The 20,898-nt window shown below is 39.0% G+C and overlaps 1 protein-coding gene across 2 annotated transcripts; it reads left to right on the top strand.

The window, feature by feature from the left end:
• The first annotated feature begins 1,273 nt into the window (after positions 1–1,273).
• Positions 1,274–14,959, top strand: LOC131222876 (vacuolar protein sorting-associated protein 32 homolog 2). Of its 2 annotated transcripts, none has more exons than XM_058218111.1 (8): positions 1,274–1,431; positions 1,595–1,694; positions 8,266–8,365; positions 13,008–13,093; positions 13,217–13,308; positions 13,779–13,893; positions 13,983–14,178; positions 14,601–14,959. In XM_058218111.1, exons 2-7 carry the CDS (start codon positions 1,623–1,625, stop codon positions 14,172–14,174), a joined length of 657 nt encoding a protein of 218 aa, XP_058074094.1. In that variant the 5' UTR covers positions 1,274–1,431; positions 1,595–1,622; the 3' UTR covers positions 14,175–14,178; positions 14,601–14,959. The 2 variants fall into 2 exon arrangements, with proteins under 2 accessions (XP_058074094.1, XP_058074095.1); XM_058218112.1 differs by having other exon boundaries at positions 14,592–14,959.
• Positions 14,960–20,898: the final 5,939 nt, after the last annotated feature.

The raw sequence follows: 20,898 nt of genomic DNA, 5'->3' as shown, positions 1-20,898 counted from the left end.
GGATGGAATGATCGGGACCTTCCAATCTTGGAGATCTTCAGGAGATTCTTTTCATAGTGGGGTTCTTTCTATCAACAGTTTGGATCACCCAACCATGTGAGGAAAAGACCTGATTATGCTACGTCACTTGTATGTTATGCAGTGCGGGAGGATGCAACTCCCGTGCGCCGCGGCCACGATTCTGCCTCTAAGGTGGCATCTGATTCATCAACCATTCAAAGGAAAGCGAGCTTACTGCAGGAAATACACATCCTTCAATCAAGCATTTACCAAGCGCATTAGACAACACATGTAGGACCCACATTTTCCCCATCCAAATCGTTCATGTAGTGGGCCCCACTGTGGATGGGAATAACTTCCAAAGTCTTCCCCCATCTGGTGATCACAACCATCACAACCATCTGATCTTACTCCCTACAAACAGTGGACCGTTCACAGCAACTGTCCATTCTCATCGATTGGCTATAATCACCAGACAAGGTAGATGACAGATGCTTAGGTTGCTGAAAAGTGGGTCCCACCCATATTTCTTCACCGAGGCTTTCTAATTCCACACGCATGTGAAGCCCTGTTCATTAACACGCAGGCACACGCGCCAACATGAAAGATGTATGCGAGAACTGAGCTTTCCATCTGAAAATCAGGTTCATTACTTAGGTGGGCCACAGGGTACAAAGTAAGCTGATGGTTAAGATAATCTTTTCTAGCGGTCCATTTGTTTGGTATCCTCTGGACTTGAGCTAAAGGTGCAACGCACTTGATGGAAAGATATGAAGTTGCATTCGAGTCTATATCGGCACGTGTGCGAGTGTCGATTGCCAGGGCTTCACACGCATGTGGAACCAGCAAATCTCATATTTTTTGTCTGTCACGACGCACGATCCAGCGCTTGAGCACCTGGGTCCACATATTGAAATAGATACGATGGTTAGAGCCGTTCATATTCTTTTTACTACCATAAATAAGCTAGTTCCCTATACTCACACGTCAGCGATAAATCTAACCTTTGATTTTCAGAGCCGAATGCAAGCCATAGAAAATTTTCTTTTCAGTGTTCCAAATTCATTTATTTAGGGTAATAGTAAAAATCATAATTTCAGAATTTTTTTTTTTTATTCTTATGGTAGACATTGAAATCTAGATTCCAAAATATGGACGGTTCCGATGATCGAAATACTCATCAAGTGGGCCCCAGTAGACGCGACAGACACTGGATTGTTAATCGCGACAGAGGCAAAGAACAGTCCTATAAACCACCTCTAATTTTCCGATTCTTGGAAACTCAGGTCTCCCATTTTCTTCGTTTTCGTATTTCTTCGCGGAATTGGTAAACCCCCTCATTCCATCCTCTAAATCCAATTATCTGAAATCCGATTTCTCCGATCCGATTCTCCAAAAACCCTAGAAATCGCGATCGATTTCAATCTTAAGGTACGTTTTTTTCCCTCTCCCGCATCTCTCTTTCTGTTTCTCTCTCTCTCTCTCTCTCAATCGTATTTTTGTCCCCTTTTCGTGGACGGATAGCTCGAAGAATCCCCTTCAATTCTTCGATCTAGGGTTATGGTTAGGGTTTTGAATCACTCTTTTGATCCAGGGTCGAGGATCTCAGCGGGGAGGAAATCATGTTTACGAGGATCTTCGGCAAACCTAAGCAGGAAACCAATGCCCTAACGACTCTTGATAAGCTCAATGAGGTATTTCGATGCCCTTCCTGTGCTAAAGTTCCAGTTCTTTCATGTTTCCTTCTTTTGTTTGATTGGGGTTTGCAATCCCTGTTGTTGAATATTTTATATGGTTTGTTTGGTTTATTGGTTCACGGGATGCAATTCTGGTTAGAGTTGCAACTTTGAAATTGCGTTTGTAATTGACTTTTGTTTTGGTCGAAAGAGGGGGTGATAAAAATCTGCCCCAATATTCGTGGGGTTTTTCATATTTTATCGCAACAGAGTCAGATATGGTGTTTGGTTTCCCTGACCATTTCTATCACGGATTCACGATGTCCAGTGAATATTCTTATTACAATAACTGGCACATGTTGCATTCAAATGGGACCTTACTGTGTTTTTAGAAATTGGGTTATGTGTTCTGTAATTGCAGTCATTGCCTCCTTCCTTCATCTGTTGTGGTACTTAAGAAAATTTCCCTTTAAGTATAGTAACAAGAGTAATTCATGTATGGTCATCATATGTGGGTGATATATGAGCATGAGTTTGTGCTTGCATGTTGATCTTGCCATGCTAGATGGACTGTGTCTGTGTCTGGCCACCCATGTGTGGGAGCAATGCATTTACCAAAACATGCAGATCGCAGCTTTCCTATTTGTGGCATTTGAAACAACTCGAGTATGTTTGTTTGAGGTCCTTAGTTGATGACTTGAAGATCTCAATATTCTGGGTGGTGGCGGTTTTTATTTATTTTTTTGAAGACACAGGGTGTCCCCGCCTCATTTTTGAAGTGAGACCAATCCTTGCGGATACACGCAATCACCTGCAACCACGTGTATCGGGTAAAGATAAGGAGGGGAATCGAACCCTCACCTATAGGGAGCAAACCTGCGGTGAAGACCATTCGCCCAAACCTCGTTGGGTTATTTATTTATTATTGATTATTATTATAGGAAATTCAATACAAGGTTTGATCAGTCATACACACACACACCATGGCCCACCAAAGTTTTTGACAAGGGCAAAAGTTGCACCCTGGGGGTTTCATGGGGTGCTGCATCACGTGGACCGTTCAGATTTTGGGCTCATGTCACAGGAGATGAGTTCTGAAAAAGTTCTCATGAGTTCTTGTGAGAACTGGTGCGCAGGTGAGCATTCCTGTGTGTGCGCGCGTGTGTGTGTGTGTGTGGTGTGTGGCGGCCCCCACTGGGTTAGAACTTAACAGTCCAATTGAACTTATTAAATGTTAATCAGTCATGAACTGTAATTGTTCATTTTCATTAGATGGATTGTGGCACGGTACATTCCATGATGTGGCTCACCAAATCAATGAATTAAATTACTAAAAGGTGATGTCACATGTACTGTGGCTAGTTTAGGGCTTTGAGCAGAAAAAATAGATGCTATTTCTTTATATTTATTTTTAAATCAATGGTTAAAATTTTGTAATTCCTAGTTTGCAACCGACACAAAAAAAAAAAAAAGAAAGAAAAAAAGAAGGAAATTTTAATGGCTGGATTATCAAAAGATTGATGAGTCCTGGAACCTTGTACATGTTTTTAAGGCTCCAGTGGGGCTCTATAAGCACTTTTTTTTTTTTTTTTGAAGAGTGTGTATAAAATATTTAAAATTAATTAAGAGGTAATAGTAGAAAAAATTGCAAATTAGGAAATATATAATGCATTAGGCATGTGGAGTGCTCGGTCTATCAGCTATGTTGCATAATTGGTTGATTTGTGATGAAAATGCAGTAAATGATCAAATTAAATCATTATCGTTATTTCCTCAGGATTCATTCTGAAAGAAAAAACACCAGGTCTCTAACGACTAAGACTGCTGCTACTATGTATTAGACTTTTAGTCTTGGCCTCTTAGAAAATACAGAAAGACCCAAATGGCTAGTGCCAAAGGTGGAGGTTAAAACCAAATTAAAGTTGAAATAAATAAAGAGCAGGGCTCAAGTTTCAAACTGACCAATACCAGTGGCCCAAATAATAGTAGTTTGGTATTGGACATAAACATTGAATCAATATTGAAAGTTTGATCATGTAGGACTAGGAGTGATGTCATATTTGGAATTGCAAAGAAAAAGGACCAAGATCTCTTAAGATCACATACCTTCTCCAGGTAAGCCTCTCTTTAGGGGATTGACTAGATCCCTATCCCAACTTGTTTGAATTAATGCAAATGTTTGGAATAGAACTTTTCTGTTAAAGTGCTAGGATTTTCTTACCATCTAGAAGCTAAAGCATTATTTACTTTCAAGTGATAATTGGTATTAAAAAGTATGGGGGACATTTCATCTTAATTTCTTTCACGCCAGAAAAGTGTTGGTTCATTGGTTGGATGTTTAGTCCTTTAAGGGCATCTTGTGTGAAGAGATTACCTTCGGCCCTTTAACAAGTTCCAGAGGAGCAAAAATCAGGTTTCTCTGACTAGGGGTTTCTCTAAAACAAAACCTACCCTTTGGAGGAGTAGATAAAGTGGAGGAAAAGTACAGGGCTGTGGCTAAAGAAGGGTGAATAAATATCAAATATTTTCATGGTATTGCTAATGGGAGATGGATATGAAATGTAATTCCGTGTCTTGAGGTAAATTGCAGTAATGTCACAAGCATGCATGAGAATCTGTTGTGGTCGACTTCTATGAAAATCCATTGATGATTATAAAATGAATCTCCAAAATTTGCAGTTCAATTATATCAGTGATGAAGAATTTGATTCTTTAAAGTAGACTTTTGGTGACGAAGTGTTCAAAGCAGTGGTGGATTGAGCTGGTTGGAGATAAAACCCTGAGGTTGGACAGATTTCCAATTGCCTTCTACCAACTATTATGGGAGGAGGTGGCTATTACGGTGTCATGTCTTTCTGATTTTCAGCCAATAAATTCTCCAGAAGGGAGTACAAAAATAATGGCTAAGGTGCTGTTCACTAGATCTTGCAGGGTGTTGTTTGTTGTTATTTTTCCAGCACAAGGTTCTTTCATTATGGGGAGACAAACATTGGATGGTACTTCAATTGCTCATGAGTGTGTCAAATCTTGTTGTAGGCTAGGCAGGCTGGGTGGTGTGCAAGGTCCTTGAAAAAGCCTATGCTATTGTGGATCGGGAATTTGTTGAGTAAATGTTGAGATTCATGGGTTTCGGGGTGAGATGGCAGGGATGGATGACGGAATGTATTTCATTTGTGTGGATCTTGGGGTTGATCAATAGCTCCCCAATATGCTTCTTTACTTTGGTACTCGTGAAGGCAAACTCGATGGATCTATTTGTTATAGACATAGTATCAGAAGCTTTAAGCAAAATGTCAGCCAAAGCCCCAAAAGGTCTCATTAGCCAATTCAAGTTGGAGTCTGTGAATAACCCACCTCTAGTTTGCTAACGGGTACCATGTTATTTTGTGATGCAAATAGAGAGTGGGTGCATAATTTGGAATGATTTTAACATGGTGTTGGAGGCATGATTTGTGTTGAGGGTGTTCTGGTTACACCCCTGGTGGGTTTGATTTGTCAGCAGAATCAATGCACCTGTATTTTGGTACTTGTGCCAACTAAGTCATTTATTATACAGATCTGTCCATCTTCGCCAGTAGCTGTCATGACCAAAAGCCCTAAACCCCAAGCTTGTTTTCCCAGGTGTCAGTTTTGAAGGTCCCTCAATGGTTTTGCCATAGGGGTTCTGACTATTCTTAGTGGTTCCATTATTAGACCAGGGATGCTTGTGATGTTCTATGATGATCTTGCCTACCTATCCATTTGATTTAAGTTGCTATTTTAGACCACAGGTCCCTGATCTAGTTGTGATATTTGTTGATCCCCTGCTCCACAATCATTCGAGCAGGCGAATTGTGGCTGATGTGCAACCTGCTTATTGGATTGATTAGGTTTCGGTGGAAGGAACTTTTCAAAGGGCTAGGTTGCTTGTTGTCAATTGGGCCTCTTGTGTTTCTAAGCTAAGAGGTTGTAATCTTGATTTTCTTGGGTTGGAATTAGGTCACCTCCTTAGCATCCTCGGTTTGTTGTAGCTGTTTCTGTTTGCTTTTTCAATAAAATTTTCATCATCTTCAAAAAAAAGTAATAATAATAAAAATTCAATATAATCTACATAAGATGGGAAATACATAATAATAGTAAAAACTAAAAACAAATCTAGGATATAATCCTCAAAATCTTCAATCACATCTTTAACTCAACTCCACACTATCTATCACATCCCCCCCAATGTCTCTCACATATAGTAAATTGTAGATCTTAATATTTGGGCCCCAAATCTATAAATAAACTGTCCAAATTCAGCACATGCTGGGCCCTATGGTGTGCTGTGGGCCCTCATCACATCTTGTAATGGGTGTCCACTTGTACTGAGAGTGGATGATTAACTTAGATATGACTATTTAGTACATGATCCTTTCCCTTACACATTACACTAATATATATCGGCCTCATATCATCCATCAAAAATTTAAATCAGCCCCATATCGTCCATCACATCTCCCTGTATCTCTGACAAATGGTAAATATTTAGGCCCTTGACTTATAAATAAACAGTTCAAAATCAGCACATGCTGGCCCTATGGTGGGCTGTGGGCCTGCATCAAATCTTGTAATGAGTGTACACTAGGGTGCCCCAAAATGGTTACGTATCGGCCGTAACGGCCGATACGTAACGATAACGGTGGTACCCGTTACGCGATACGGGGCCGTATCGGCCGAGTCCTGTTTTTGTACACGTAACGGCCGTTACGGGCGTAACGGCCGTTACTGAACCGTAACGGCTGTTATAGGCCTTGGAAAAATAAAAAAAATAAAAAAAATAAAAAAACCTTACCTTTTTCCTTTCTTTTCCTCCTCTTCTTCTCTTTCTTCTTCTTCTTCTTCTTCTTCTTCTTCTCGGCCTGCTACGGCCCTGCTGCGGCTGCGGCCTCCTCCTCCTCCTTCTTCTTCTTCTCTCTCTCTCTCTCCCTCTCTCTCTGTTCTTTCCCTCTTTCCCTCATTTTTCGTCTCTTCTTTCCCTCTTTTTTCTTTTCGGTTTCCCTCTCCTTTTTTTTTTTTTTTTTTGCAGGCGTAAGCTGCTGTAGGTACGTGTCACGCTGAGACGAGCGCTGACACTCCTCGAGCTCCGAGTTGTACAAACGGTTCAAAGGAGATCAAAGTTTTATGGGCTCCACAGTGATGTATTTATTATATCTACATTGTTCATCTATTTTTAAATATTACTTTAGAGCATTACCTAAAAAATGAATCGTATCCAAAGATCGTCTGGACCACACCAAAAATAGCAGCGGAGATGATGATTTTCACCGTTAAACAATTCGTAGGCCCACCGTAACATTTATTTTCCATCCAATCTGTTCATAAGGTCAAAAAGACCTGAATGAAGAGGAAAAGCAAATTTCATATTGATCTAAAAGTTCTGTGATCCCAAAAAAGTTTTCAATGGTAGACATTCAATCCCCCATTGCTTTTTGCAGTGAGGTCCACTTGATAACTAGATCTGTATTATTTTTTGTGTTAAGCCTTAAGACGATCTCGTCAAATGAATGGATGGTTTAGATATAACACATTCATCATGGGTGGGGCCCAAAAAACTTTGACATGTGTGCTACACTTCACAATCCGAGTCTCGCCTAATTTGGGCCCTTAAAAAATTGTAAGAAAGACATATATTAACTTAAAATTTACCAATTAAATTATAAGCTGCAATTGCTAACTCACAATGCCAAAATCAAATTATTTGAATAGTTTTAATTGTTATTTTGTGTACTCTTATTTTTTAAAATAGGGCCTTTTTATTTTTTTCATGATTCACTATCCAATAAATGTCCACTAATACATAAGTGGGATAATGACAATAAATTGCATGAATTTGAGGCTAATTTGGGGCATAGATTGGTCCTCCAAGTCAGACCGAAATTGGCAACGCCATCTACCTGAATTTAATTTCATTTTTTTAAAGAACTACTGGGAGAAAGATATTAAATTGTTAAGTATATAAATTAGATATTTAGAAAATTAAATATATACATTTTGTAGTCAAATTCCGGTTACCTGGTTCAAAAATTAATTAGATAGTCCGATACAGCTTCTCACCAAAGAGTGGACCGTTACACCACCATGAACATGTTCCAATTTATAAATGAATGCATATTTGGAATGCTTAGAATATTCCGTATTTAATACATATTTTTTTATATTTTTTTGGCAATTTTTTTTTTTACGCTGTTATGGGCCGTTACGCCCCTGTATTGCCGTTACGACCCCGTATCCGTATCGGTTTTGGAGGTCACCGTTACGCCAACCGATACCAATACGGGACACCTTGGTGTACACATGTACTGAGAGTTGTTGATTAACTTAGATACGACTGTTTAATACCTGATCCTTTCCCTTATAGACATATGGGCAGAAATCTTTGTATGTGTATTTCCATAAATGTCTGTGTATGCACACACTACATGCACACACTGCATGCCAACTTACACCCATGGGAATATTTTATATTTATTGTGAAATTGTGATGCTTGAGCTTTGTGATGTCACTATAGTTGCTATATTATAATTTGCACTGGATGATCTTCAACATTCTGTTGCGTGAATTCTGCAGACGCTTGAGATGCTAGAGAAAAAGGAGAAAGTCCTGCTAAAGAAGGCTGCTTCAGAGGTCGAAAAGGCCAAGGAATTTACTAGGGCAAAGAACAAAAGGGGTATGCTTCATAATTATACATGCAAAGTCTGTACATTATTATTCTGAGAAATTGCTTTTCAGCATAGCCTTTTTTATTCTCTACAATTTTTGTCTAGTATCCCAACTTTCTTTCACCTGCTGGTTGCTGTTCAGTCTTTTCCTCTTGCCGCCAGGCTATAGGCTTAGGCTCTTTATTCTCATCACACCATAGACTACAATTTTGTTTGGTCGTAGGACAGAAGTTATCTTGCGGTAGAAACACCTTTTTTGTTGGGGGAAAGATTGTTGTAGAAACACTTACTACAAAGGTGCAACCATTACACCTCCCTTTGCTCTTCTGTCTTTTAGGGACCGTTTGGTTACTGAAAAATTCCATTCAAACAGCCTTGTTTGGACAGGCCATATGTCCATGGTTTGTCAACAACAAATATTTAGACATGGAACTAATTTCGATGAAAACATGGGCAAGGCCGTCCTGGAAATTAGCTGTTATTGTGGATTTGGCAATTAGACGTGAAATTGGTTTTAGCACATTTTCCATATAATACACGAAGGAGTGGTGATCTTTTGTACACATGCATGACACATGTCAGCATTTGCCATGTAAGTCCAATGTGTGAATGTGCCATAAGTAAGACCACTTATCTTCAACCACCCCACTCGTCACAGTTGACCTTCAAGTGCCTGCACATATACCTCATGTGCCAATTCCCATGTATACATGAGCCAAGTGTGTCACATGTGCCACCTTGCATGCTCAAGAGATTGACATGTGCTACCATGCATCTTTAAGTAACCTGTATGTGCCACAATGCTGTTATTAATCTACAATTGCCCGCATTTCAATGCATGCAAATGTGCATAATGCATGCGAGAGATATATGCTTGTCTAGATAGGGTGTTTGACTAACAACCAGGGTGTCCCATATCGGTTACGTATCGGCCGTAACGGTAACGGTGGGGTCCGTTACGCGATACGGGGGCGTAACGGGCGATGCCCCGATTTTGCTACCGTAACGGCTGTTATGGGCCCGTTATGGGCGAAACGGCCGTTACTGACCCGTAACGGCTGTTACGGGCCTTAAAAAATAGGAAAAAAAAATACTTACCTTTTTTTTTTTCCTTCTTCTTCTTCTCGGGAAGCTACGGCTGCGGCCGCGGTGGCCTGCTACTTCTTCTTCTTCTTCTTCTTCTTACTCTCTCTCTCTCTCTCTCTCTTCTTTCCTTCTTTTTTCTTTTCTCTCTTCTTTCCCTCTTTTTTCTTTTCGGTTTCCCTCTCCCTTTTTTTTTCTTTTCGGAGGTGTACTGCGCACCAGCTGGAGGTACGTGTCATGCTAAGACGAGCACTGACAGTCCTCCAGCTTCGAGTTGTACGTACGGTTCAAAGGAGATCAAAGTTACATGGGCTCCACAGTGATGTATTTATTGTATCTACACTGTTCATCTATTTTCAGAGATCATTTTAGAGCATCACCAAAAAAATGAATTATATACAAAGATCGTTTGGACCACATCAAAAATAGCAGCGGAGATAATGATTTTCACCGTTAAACAATTTGTAGGGCTCACCGTAACGTTTATTTTCCATCCAATCTATTCAAGCCTTGAGACGAGCTTGTCAAATGAATGGACGGTTTAGATATAACACATGTCAGCTTGATCTAAAACTTTTGTAGCCCCCAATAAATTTTTAATGGTGAACTTTTAATTATTGTTGTTTCTTATGGTGCAGTCCACCTGAGCTTTGGATGTGCCTCATTTTTGGGCTCATGCCCTAAAATTATTTGGCAAAATGGATGGACGGTGTGGATATGACACATTCATCACGGGTGGGGCCCAAAAAACTTTGACACGTGTGCTACACTTCACCATCTGAGTCCCGCCTAATTCGGGCCCTTAGAAAATTGTACATGAGACATATATTAACTTAAAATTTACCAATTAAATTATGAACTGCAATTGCTAACTCATAATGCCAAAATCAAATTGTTTGAATAGTTTTAATTGTTAATTTGTGGACTTTTATTTTTTAAAATAGGGCCTTTTGATTTTTTTCATGATTCACTATCCAATAAATGTCCACCAATTCATAAGTGGGATAATGGCAATAAATTGCATGAATTTGAGGCTAATTTGGTGCATAGATTGGTCTTCCAAGTCAGCCCCAAATTGGCAACGCCATCTACCTGAATTTAATTTCATTTTTTAAAAGAACTATTGGGAGAAATGATATCAAATTGTTAAGTATATAAATTAGATATTTAGAAAATTAAATATATGAATTTTGTAGTCAAATTCAGGTTACCTGCTTCAAAAATTAATCAGACAGTCCGATACAACTTCTCACCAAAGAGTGGACCGTTACACCACCATAAACATGTTCCAATTCATAAATGAATGTGTATTTGGAATGCTTAGAATATTCCGGATTTAATCCATATTTTTTAATATTTTTTTGGCAAAAAAAAAAAAATTGTACTGTTACGGGCCGTTATGCCCCTGTATCGCCGTTACACCCCCGTATCCGTATCGGTTTCAAAGGGCACTGTTACACCAACCAATACCGATACGGGATACCATGTTAACAACAGACAATACAAGAAAATGGTCCATTCATGCAATCTTGTTCAAACACCCTTGGATGGACAGATTTGTTGAAAAAGTTCTATTTGAACAAAACTTTGATGGTAACCGAAAGGGTGAGCTGCTTTCTTAAGAGAGAAAATGAACCGTTTGCACTCCCTCTTCTTGTCCATATAAAAAGCTGACAAGACAGCTGTACTGAGCTAACATATGGCAAAATATTCAGCAACTTGGATGATCAAAAAGATGCCTGACAAAAACGTCATATGTGCTTCTTAGTTGCTTTTTCCCCTTAATTCCCTGTGGCTACAGTACTTGGCATGGAGCTTGGACTTAGCCTGTCCATTTTTGGATGAAATAGTGGGTACTCTACAATCATTTTTGAATGGTCCCATGAAGGTTCTTTTTTGACATTTTGCATTGTTATTGTAAAAGTAAAGGTCTCATTGGAGGACTTTGTTTCTTTTCACGTATGCCTCTAGCCCATATGCTTAGCCTAGCGGCGGGCATGTGTGGGGGTTCGGGCCTGGATTTTGAACTGTTAGTGCCAGGATGAGATGGGCTTATTCAAAATATTGATTTTCACTGGGGCCATTGCCGCCCTTCCTAAATGCTCTCATTTTGGCTTGTATTACTGATCCTCAAAAAGAACAAACCAATCTCGAATTCAAACCCACAGGTTTTGCAGGGAGCATTCTTAAGACTGGTGCAGTTGTGGCTTGGTGAGAAGAGCGATGAACTTTTTTGTTTTGTCAAAGGTCACATATAGATCAGATTAAGTTGGTGGATCAATGGGTTTCATGCTTCAGATTTAGCGGGATGTTTGTGATGGATAGTTTCAAGCTAAAATGAAGAATTTGTGACATCACAATCTAAAAGCACCGTTTCTGGCATCATCTTGGATCTAAAGTAGATATACCACATCGCGTGTTGGCTTTGGGGTTCAACACCTTTTATCTTGGGATAAGGCTTTAGATGATGATGACGAAGAATAATTATGTATTAAGCATGATCACTATTAACGTGAAGCATTATGTATTAGAAATCAAAATCTCTAATACATGATTACTGTTAACTCAAATGATATCAACTCATTATAGGTTTTTACCAAACAGGGCCTTCTTCTTCTTCTTCTTTTTTTATTTTTTATTTTTTTTATTATTTAGTATTCACTGAGTATTCAATGTATAGAGTAGGGGAGTGGATTAGGTGCGGCCCTGATCTCACCCAATACGTGACCCTTATCATGAGGCCCACTGTGATGTATGTATTTTATATCCACTCTGTCCATCTGTTTTGCCAGATCATTTTAGAGCATGAACCCAAAAATGAAACAGATACAAATCTCAGGTGGACCAAACCATAGGAAACAATGGTGATTGACCATTAAAAACTTATTGTGGGCCACAAAAGTTTTGGATCTGGCTGATTTTTGTTTCGTTTTTTTTTTCTCCCTTCATCTAGGTGTGTGTGACCGTAATTTTTTTTTTGAAGGATGCTATATATTAAATGATCTAGCAAAATGGATGGACGGCATGGATATAGAATCATACATCAAGGTGGGACCCATGGTAAGGGCCGGGCTGCACCTAATCCACTCCCAGCACATGGTTGGGAAAGGGGACCCAATCAAAATATGAAAACCAAGAATATCATTATCTTGTGTTTGTTGGTTCTTTTGCTTATCACATTACTAGTTTTACACATCATGCAGACCCCCTGAATCTCAGGTATGCAAACTGTAATGTGTAACTGTTGGAAGCCTCAAATGTATCTGTTAGTTTATGATGCCATCCAAAAGCTAGTTTATATGGTAATATTCAGTGTGACTGTTATGTCAACCTCCAACATGCTCTTCCAAAAGCCACTGCACTGTTTTTTCTACGTAGGAGTGCATGTAACATGTCAACGAGTAATAACTAATGCTTTCTAAAAGAATAGTTTGGATGATGTGTTTCAGTGATGTATATTTACCAAGATCTATTGGCGTGGTGATGGGGTGTAAGTGTGGGATATCAATCTATCTAATAATATTTGTTTTTCCTGGTTGATGTTTGTGATTTGATTGTGTTATTTAGCTGCAATACAATGTTTGAAGAGGAAGAGGCTTTATGAACAGCAAGTTGAGCAACTTGGGAATTTCCAACTGCGGATTCATGATCAGGTACACTTGGCAATTTTAAAATTTCAATTGATGTTGTGTTTCAATGACCAGTGACTTCAAACAATACATCTTTCCAAATATTTCACGTGGACAAGCCACATTCAATGTCTGGTTTTTATTCAGATGATAATGCTAGAAGGTGCAAAAGCCACAACAGAGACCGTTGATGCACTGAGAACTGGAGCAGCTGCAATGAAAGCTATGCAGAAAGCAACGTGAGTGGCTTCATTCTTTATTTATCTTCAATGAACTTGATAAAATACACCTGAATATTTTTTTAGCTTCTCAGGTTCATATTCACAAGAAATACCTGATTCCAGTTACAACGAAGCGTGTTTTGCATGCAGAAGTTTACATATCCATTCAAACCATTAAAATAAACAGACCATTTTAGACACCTGAAGTTTTTTATTTAGAATGTTGGCCATATATCAATATATTCCTTAATTGGAAAATGCCTACTAAAATAAAGGGTTTTAAATTGGGAACAAGTTACCAAGATTCATCAACATCCTATATGAGCTTATTCAATCTTCAAACATTTCCCCAGTTCATGCAAAGTCCATGCCTTTTGGCCTTGATGGTGATTGGGGATGGCAGCATGCAAGAACCGATTTTTTCAAGTTCTCACTAAAGACATTCACTTTTCTTCTCACAGTTCCTGTAATGGTGTTTGATTTTACAGAAACATTGATGACGTGGACAAGACAATGGATGAGATCAATGAACAGACTGAGAACATGAAACAGATTCAGGATGCGCTGTCTGCTCCTATTGGCGCAGCAGCTGATTTTGATGAAGTATATTTACCTCTCATGAGAATCTTCATTTTCATATATTTACTTTTTTCTACCTGGAGATGCTCAATATAATCTTTTCATTGTGTCAGGATGAACTGGAAGCAGAGCTTGAAGAATTGGAGGGAGCTGAGTTGGAGGAACAACTTCTTCAGCCGGCCACAACTGCCCCCGCGGCTCCTGTGCATGTTCCAGCAGGGAGACAACCGACTCGCCCTGCCCCTCAGAAGAATACTGCTGAGGAAGATGAGCTTGCAGCATTACAGGCGGAGATGGCTCTTTAATCAGGTCTGCTCTTTTTTTTTTTTTGGTTGTTATTATTGTCCTCAAGCTAGACTGTTTTTAAGAACCCACCTGAAGAAGGTATTGTGGTGTCCAGCAAACAGATCTAATAAAGAAAACACATTTATGGTCCCTGTTCAGCCAAAAAGGCTAAAAATTCGATTACGAGGTTCTTTCAACCTAGGAAACTTTTGGCCCGGTCATCAATATTCGGAAAACATTACATTCAATGGGTTGGACAATTAAACCATAGGCCTCACTTGCCCAGACTAAAAACTCCAGCATGGTGTAGAGAGTCTCAGGCCCAGCATTGTTATGTCATTTCTAATCAAAACAAGCGATGGACTGGATTAGTGAAAAACACTGAGAGATTGTGTTATTTCTTATTGAAACAACCTTGTGTGGTTATATTGCTGTAGTTTGTGCAGGTTGTTTGTTGGATTGAGGAAGAAACTGTGTAAAGACTGGTTTGTATTGTATGATGGAGGAGATGGTTCCTTGGAAAGCTTTCTCCACGGTACACATTACTTTTCCTGGCGTGTAAACTCTAGTAAGATGTTACAATGTCAGAACAGAAACGACCTTTACCCTCCTAAATTTCATATATTTATTTCCAGGTTTACATAAAGAGTTTTCGTCATTGTATTCAGACATTTGTGTGGGCACTTGAGAGATCCTCAAATACCACATGCCAAAGTCAGTCAGGCTGTGTATAACGCTTTTGGCATGTAATCTCACCTCTCACAATTTCATTTTCCTTTTAATAATTATTGCTGTATTTAGTTCAGGGTAGATTTAGTATATAGTAAGTTTGGTTTATGATCAATTACAAGTATTTTATTATTATTATTATAATTATTTAAAGTTCATCACTTCAGTTTAGTAAGTAGAAATCAAGGTAAGCTACTTAAGGCATAAGTAGCTTATCTCAAGTAACTTACCCCCTTGGGAACACTACTAGCCTGTAGTTTTAGCAACCTCCAATGATCCCTTTCTGATGAATGCTAGATATGCCTTTTGCTGGGGGATAATGGGCGTTTTCCTTTGGAACCTTGGAGCCATGAGGGTGGGTGCACATGAATGATGTTTGGCTATTTACGGGATCACCTTTCTCCTTTTACGACCTTGCCCCACAGATTGCTAGTTGGCACCTGTGAGCATGTCTATCTGGGATTATACTATAATCAAAGCACCAACTTAGAGGATGTGCATCCATCTGCATGTCATACACTTATACAAATCGATGCACATGCCTTTTTGGGTCATGGTTCGCATGATCCACTATTTAACCTTGCAGGCCCCACTGTGGACGTACCATGCTTCAAAATTGTCAATGCTGGGGCTGCACGCACGTGGCAGAAAAGATTGTGGCAATGGTTCACATTCAACGGAAAAGGGTGTGTGGTAGGGCTGACAGTCGGGCGGGTTGGTGCTCAACTGTAGCCCAACCCAAGCGGGCTCGGTCAGGTTGGCCGGGTTGGTCGGGTAGATATATGCTAATATTTTCATTATTACATTATTAGTCTATTATATTTTCAATAGACGTCTTATTTTTTATACCTATAATTTTATTAATTATATATGTAGTTATTTATGGTAAAGAAGTTCATTTTTAAACAAATAAGCTAAAATATAAGACAACTACTCCTTTAAAAGTCATATAGTGTATTAAGCTAACTATTTGGGAGAGAGAAATCTGGTGTATCTTGTTAGCTTGAGTCATTGAAAATTATGTGGACCAATGAAACCCAATGACATTGGGATTTCTTGTGCCATCAACACTAACGATCTATACTCACAATTATAATTAATTTCTAAGGAACTTATATATTGATCGGGTTTGGGTTGGGTCGGGCAACCCGATACCTCAACCCAAGCCCAACCCAAGTTTTTTCGGGTTGGTGTTTGTATGGCCCAATCCCGAGACCAAACCCAATACATCCTACCCAAGCCCAACCCAATGTTGGGTCGGTCATGGGTCGGTCAGGTTGAACCCACCCAACTTTCAGCCCTAGTGTGTGGATACTCTCCATTGAGGGAGTTTTTATAGGCAGTCATAAGGCCTGTCGGATCAGCCATTCATCTTGGTCAGCAACCAACGGGCCCCACTCTTAAGCTCAAAAGATAACGGTAAAAACTAAAAAGTATCCATGCATCAAGCGGGAGCAACCGTGTATGAGATAGGCCACACGTGTAGCCAAACATCTGGAAAGTAGAAAAGAAACTGCAATATTAACTGTTCACTGTTATCTTACATGTTGCCCACCTAATAAGCGGCCCCAGTTTTTTGCAAGATTATACCCAGGGATGTCCTGCAAACTTGATATTTGGCTTTGTTTAACTGCGTGTGGAGGTGCATGGGGGCTAGAAAACCTCGAGTTGGGTGATCTGGGCACGTGATGGATTTAGATTGGTGTGGTGAGTCATGGTTGGGGGAAAAATGTTATTTCAACCAGTCCAAATTCAATAGATGAGATCGGATGGTTAACCATTGGCTGATTAGTCTGGTTTTCAGGCCATGATCAATGAACAATGGGGTGCATGGTTTTGACTGTCTGGATGCACAAACTTGGTGTATGGCATAAACCTATTCCTCAAGAAGCCTGTCCTTGTCCATGAAGAGTAGCGCGGTTAAAGGTGGAAAGTCCACCCGACGCTCAATGCACTAATGGGTGAAGTAAATACCAATAAGTTTAAATGCAAGGACGTGAATGGCAAGGCTTCCGTATAATTGGGGCTTGCTTGGGAGCGTGGATTTGGAACCCCCTGGAATCAGAACCCCCAGGATTTGAAATCCTTCCCGTGTGTTTGGCACCCTGGAGTGTGAATCAACTTAATTCAAAAGTAGCTATGCATTCTGTATTTACAGATGTTTGAATTTAATTACTAAATCAACTTTAATATCTATAATTAACGAGATATGTAAATTTTGACACAATGGTTGTGATAAGCCCGCTGAAATATATGCTTTGCCCAAAAATGATGAAATTCCAAGTTTCGGATGGGCCACAAGCACAGGATCATGTCTGAGTGACTAACCAACGGTTCTTAATCGTTGATTTACATGGACAATATTTGGATGGTGCTGATTTACATGGACAATGTTTAGATGGTGCTGATCATCATTAGTGGGTCATGTGCCCAATAGAATGATAGTATTAGTGACACACATGTTACATATGCAACTATTGAAATGATTTTAGGTGTAATCCAAGCTCTCACTGTTGATTTGAAACCCCCAGTTACTTTACACTGCCAAACAACCAGGGGATTTGAAACCCCCTCAAATCCCCTCTAATCCACGGTGCCGAACAACCCCTTAGCAACTAATTAGTTCATCATTTGAAACTAATTGCTCCCTGAAAAGAGGAATATCATAGTGTACAGCCAAGTTATCAGCAGAAACAAGTTGAGCATCTAGGATTACAGGATCCAGACCATTGTTCTATTAGGACTTGCATGTTATTGATGGATGATCCTAGTAAATATTTTAGTTAAGGAAATTTATCTCTAAATTGACATCTAAGAAGGCAAGTGCATGAACGAAGTCTTGTGATGTGATAGTTTCCTTTGATTAATAATAATAATAATAAAAAGAGAGGATGGAGTTGATTTCCTTCCAAATGCGTGCATCAGTTGCTTTTCTGTGAAGAAGCAAGGAAGTTTGGGAGATATCTGATGAATGGTCCTGAACAATCATCCATCAGCCACATTGCTACTTTGAAGGACTCTTCAAAGATAAGATAAATGACTGCATACGAAATGTAATGGGAATGCAATCGAAAGAGTTGATAGTGTATTCATACATATTCACGAGTGGGAGGAACTAGTATACGTGTATAGCCCAAAGTTAGAAAGTTTGAGTAATATAACATGACAACACGGAATAGATACTCAAAAACTAGTTTCCGAGTGAAGAATTAGTCTCTCTCATAGATTGGGGTTGTTTGACCATTGGCTGCTGCAATGGTTACATTCTACACACGGTATTTGGTGGACCCAATTGCAGGTCGTAAGCAAACAATTGCCATTGGTGGTCTACCCATGGATTACAAGTCAACTTAACCTTTTTTTACCTAACGGAAAAGACATTTGCATCATTGTTTATGAGCGCATGAAATGATCTTGACCCATGTGTTGGGAGATTTCATGGGTTAATCCTGTTGTAATATTTGGTTGAATTAAATAGACTATAAAAAAATCAAGAATAAAAAAAGAAAATAAAATTTTGAGAAAGAAGACTTATTAAATTGAGTCGAGGCGTGACTCAGTCACTTGACTTGAAATCGAATTTGCTCCCCTTAGACAACGTGCCAAGTGTAACAGGTTTCCAGAGCAATCGACCTCCAGAATACAACGACTATGACCCGGTCCCAACCGTACACGGGCTTGAACTACTTGCAGTTTAACCCGAAAGTACTGAGTTGACTAAGCGATGAATTTAATAAAATTCTTAAAACCGTATTAGAGAGAGTTTTATAAGAGAGATAATATTTTCGTATATTTGAAACTGGAATCGGAAGTCTTTATATAGACTCTAAAGTGGTGCATAAGCACTGTTTACAAAGGGTTAGGTCTGTTAGGTTTAAACCCAATAGATGCGACCAACCGAAACGAATGCATCTCTCTGGTTTAAAACGAAAAGGCGCAAGTGCGAGTACAGTCTCGCAAATAAAGTCCTGCGAGTACTCATACACACACACCCCCATTGCTTGTACACTCACACAGCACCCGCACTCACGCCCAGCCCAGCCCATCCCATCCCGTCCCGTCGTGCACGCGCACACGCACACGGACATAGACTCGCCCCCCCAGGACCAAATTCACATGCCCCATAAATGGGGCTTAAGCTCAAGACAAAAAGACTATCTTATATACAAGATAGTTTTCTTTGTCAAATCTGATGTGGGACAAAACCCACAACTCAAAAGCACTAAAACTTTTCAAATGTGGAGGGAAACCGAAAATTTAAAAATTAATTTTTTAATATTTATTTTAAAACAAAATACAACAATCCCACATATGTTTTAAAATAAAACTCTTTCGGATTAAAGCGTAATAGTTGTGCAATGGTGCCGGTGTCACCATAAACATGAACCGACATTAGAGTAAGCAAGACAGGTCTACAGGAATCAGGTGACACCATAGTCTTGAATCTGAATCCTTTTAATGTAGATCGTTAGTACATGCCACTCACACAACTCTTCCTTTGCAAGTGATTCTGCGGTTTGGTGCGTTTCGGCCATACACCATTACTTGAATTTCATGAGTGCTCTAGAGAATTCACCTAGATTCTCATAGGAAGCAGCCTCCACCTTCACACTCATATAGGTGAATTCCATTAAGTGTATGTAGCAACTTATACACCACCAAATATATGACTATGGATCCATTAAGAGTTTTAAAAACTCATCCTTCTGTATTGCTACTTGCACTGTACACTATATAAGGGTCTCATATAACTCAGTGCAATCGTCTATCTCGTGTCTTGTTGTTTACCCATTGAACTTATCTTATGAGATCTCCACTTATATAGGTTGGGTTGCCGACACTGGCAGCTCATATATTAGGCTCAGCCCTATTCTCTTCGATGTATCATTGACTAACCTTTTAGATAGTTCTTTAGTTAGAGGATCTGCCAGATTCTTTTCTGACCTCACAAAGTTAATAGATATGACTCCATCAAGCAACATGTGTTTCACTATATTGTGTCTGAGTCTAATATGCCTGTTATTTTCATTATATATTTTACTCTTTACTTTTGTTATAACTGCTTGACAGTCACAATGAATAAACGCGGTCGATATAGGCTTTGGCCACAATGGTATATCAGATAAGAGATTTCTAAGTCACTCGGCTTCTAATCCATCCTTTTCTAAGGCAATAAACTCGGATTTCATAGTCGACCGAGCGATACATGTCTGCTTGGTAGACTTTCAAGAGACTGTTCCTCCACCCAAACTTAAGACATATCCACTAGTGAATTTTGTCTTATTTGAATCACTAATCCAATTAGCATTACTGTATCCTTCCAATATAGAAGAAAAACCATTATAATGTAAACTATAGGCTATACTGCCTTTTAGATATCTCAAAATCCTAGACAAAACATTCCAATGCTTTTTTCTAGGGTTATGTGTATATCTACTTAGCCTTCCCACTGCAAAAGCTATGTCTGGTCTAGTACAGTTTATTTGATACATGAGGTTACCAATTATTCTGAAATACTCCAATTGAGACACACTATTTTCTGTATTCTTCATGAGAGTCACACTATAATCATAAGGAGTACCGACAGGTAAACAGTCAAAATGGTTAAACTTTCTCAAAATCTTTTCAATGTAATGAGATTGTGATAATATAATAATACCATCTTTCTTGGTTACGTCAATACCCAAGATTACACTAGCCTCTCATTACCCAAGATTACACTAGCCTCTCATAAGTCTTTCATGTCAAATTTAGATGACAAGAATTTCTTAGTTGCATTAACTAATTTAATATTAGTTCCAAAAATAAGCATGTTATCAACATAAAAGCATATAATAACATAATCATTTTCAGCAATTTTACTATATACACATCTATCTACATCATTTATATGATAACCATTTGATTTTAAAACACCATCAAAATTTTCATGCGATTATTTAAGAGCCTGTTTTAAACCATATAGTGATTTAATTAGTCTACATACTTTATTTTCTTTACTTGATATCTTATAAC

This window comes from Magnolia sinica, chromosome 13 (assembly GCF_029962835.1).
Source record: "Magnolia sinica isolate HGM2019 chromosome 13, MsV1, whole genome shotgun sequence".
NCBI classification, from domain to species: Eukaryota; Viridiplantae; Streptophyta; class Magnoliopsida; order Magnoliales; family Magnoliaceae; genus Magnolia; species Magnolia sinica.
Note: the sequence above shows the minus strand (reverse complement) of the source record. Positions and strands in the feature narration are given on the sequence as shown.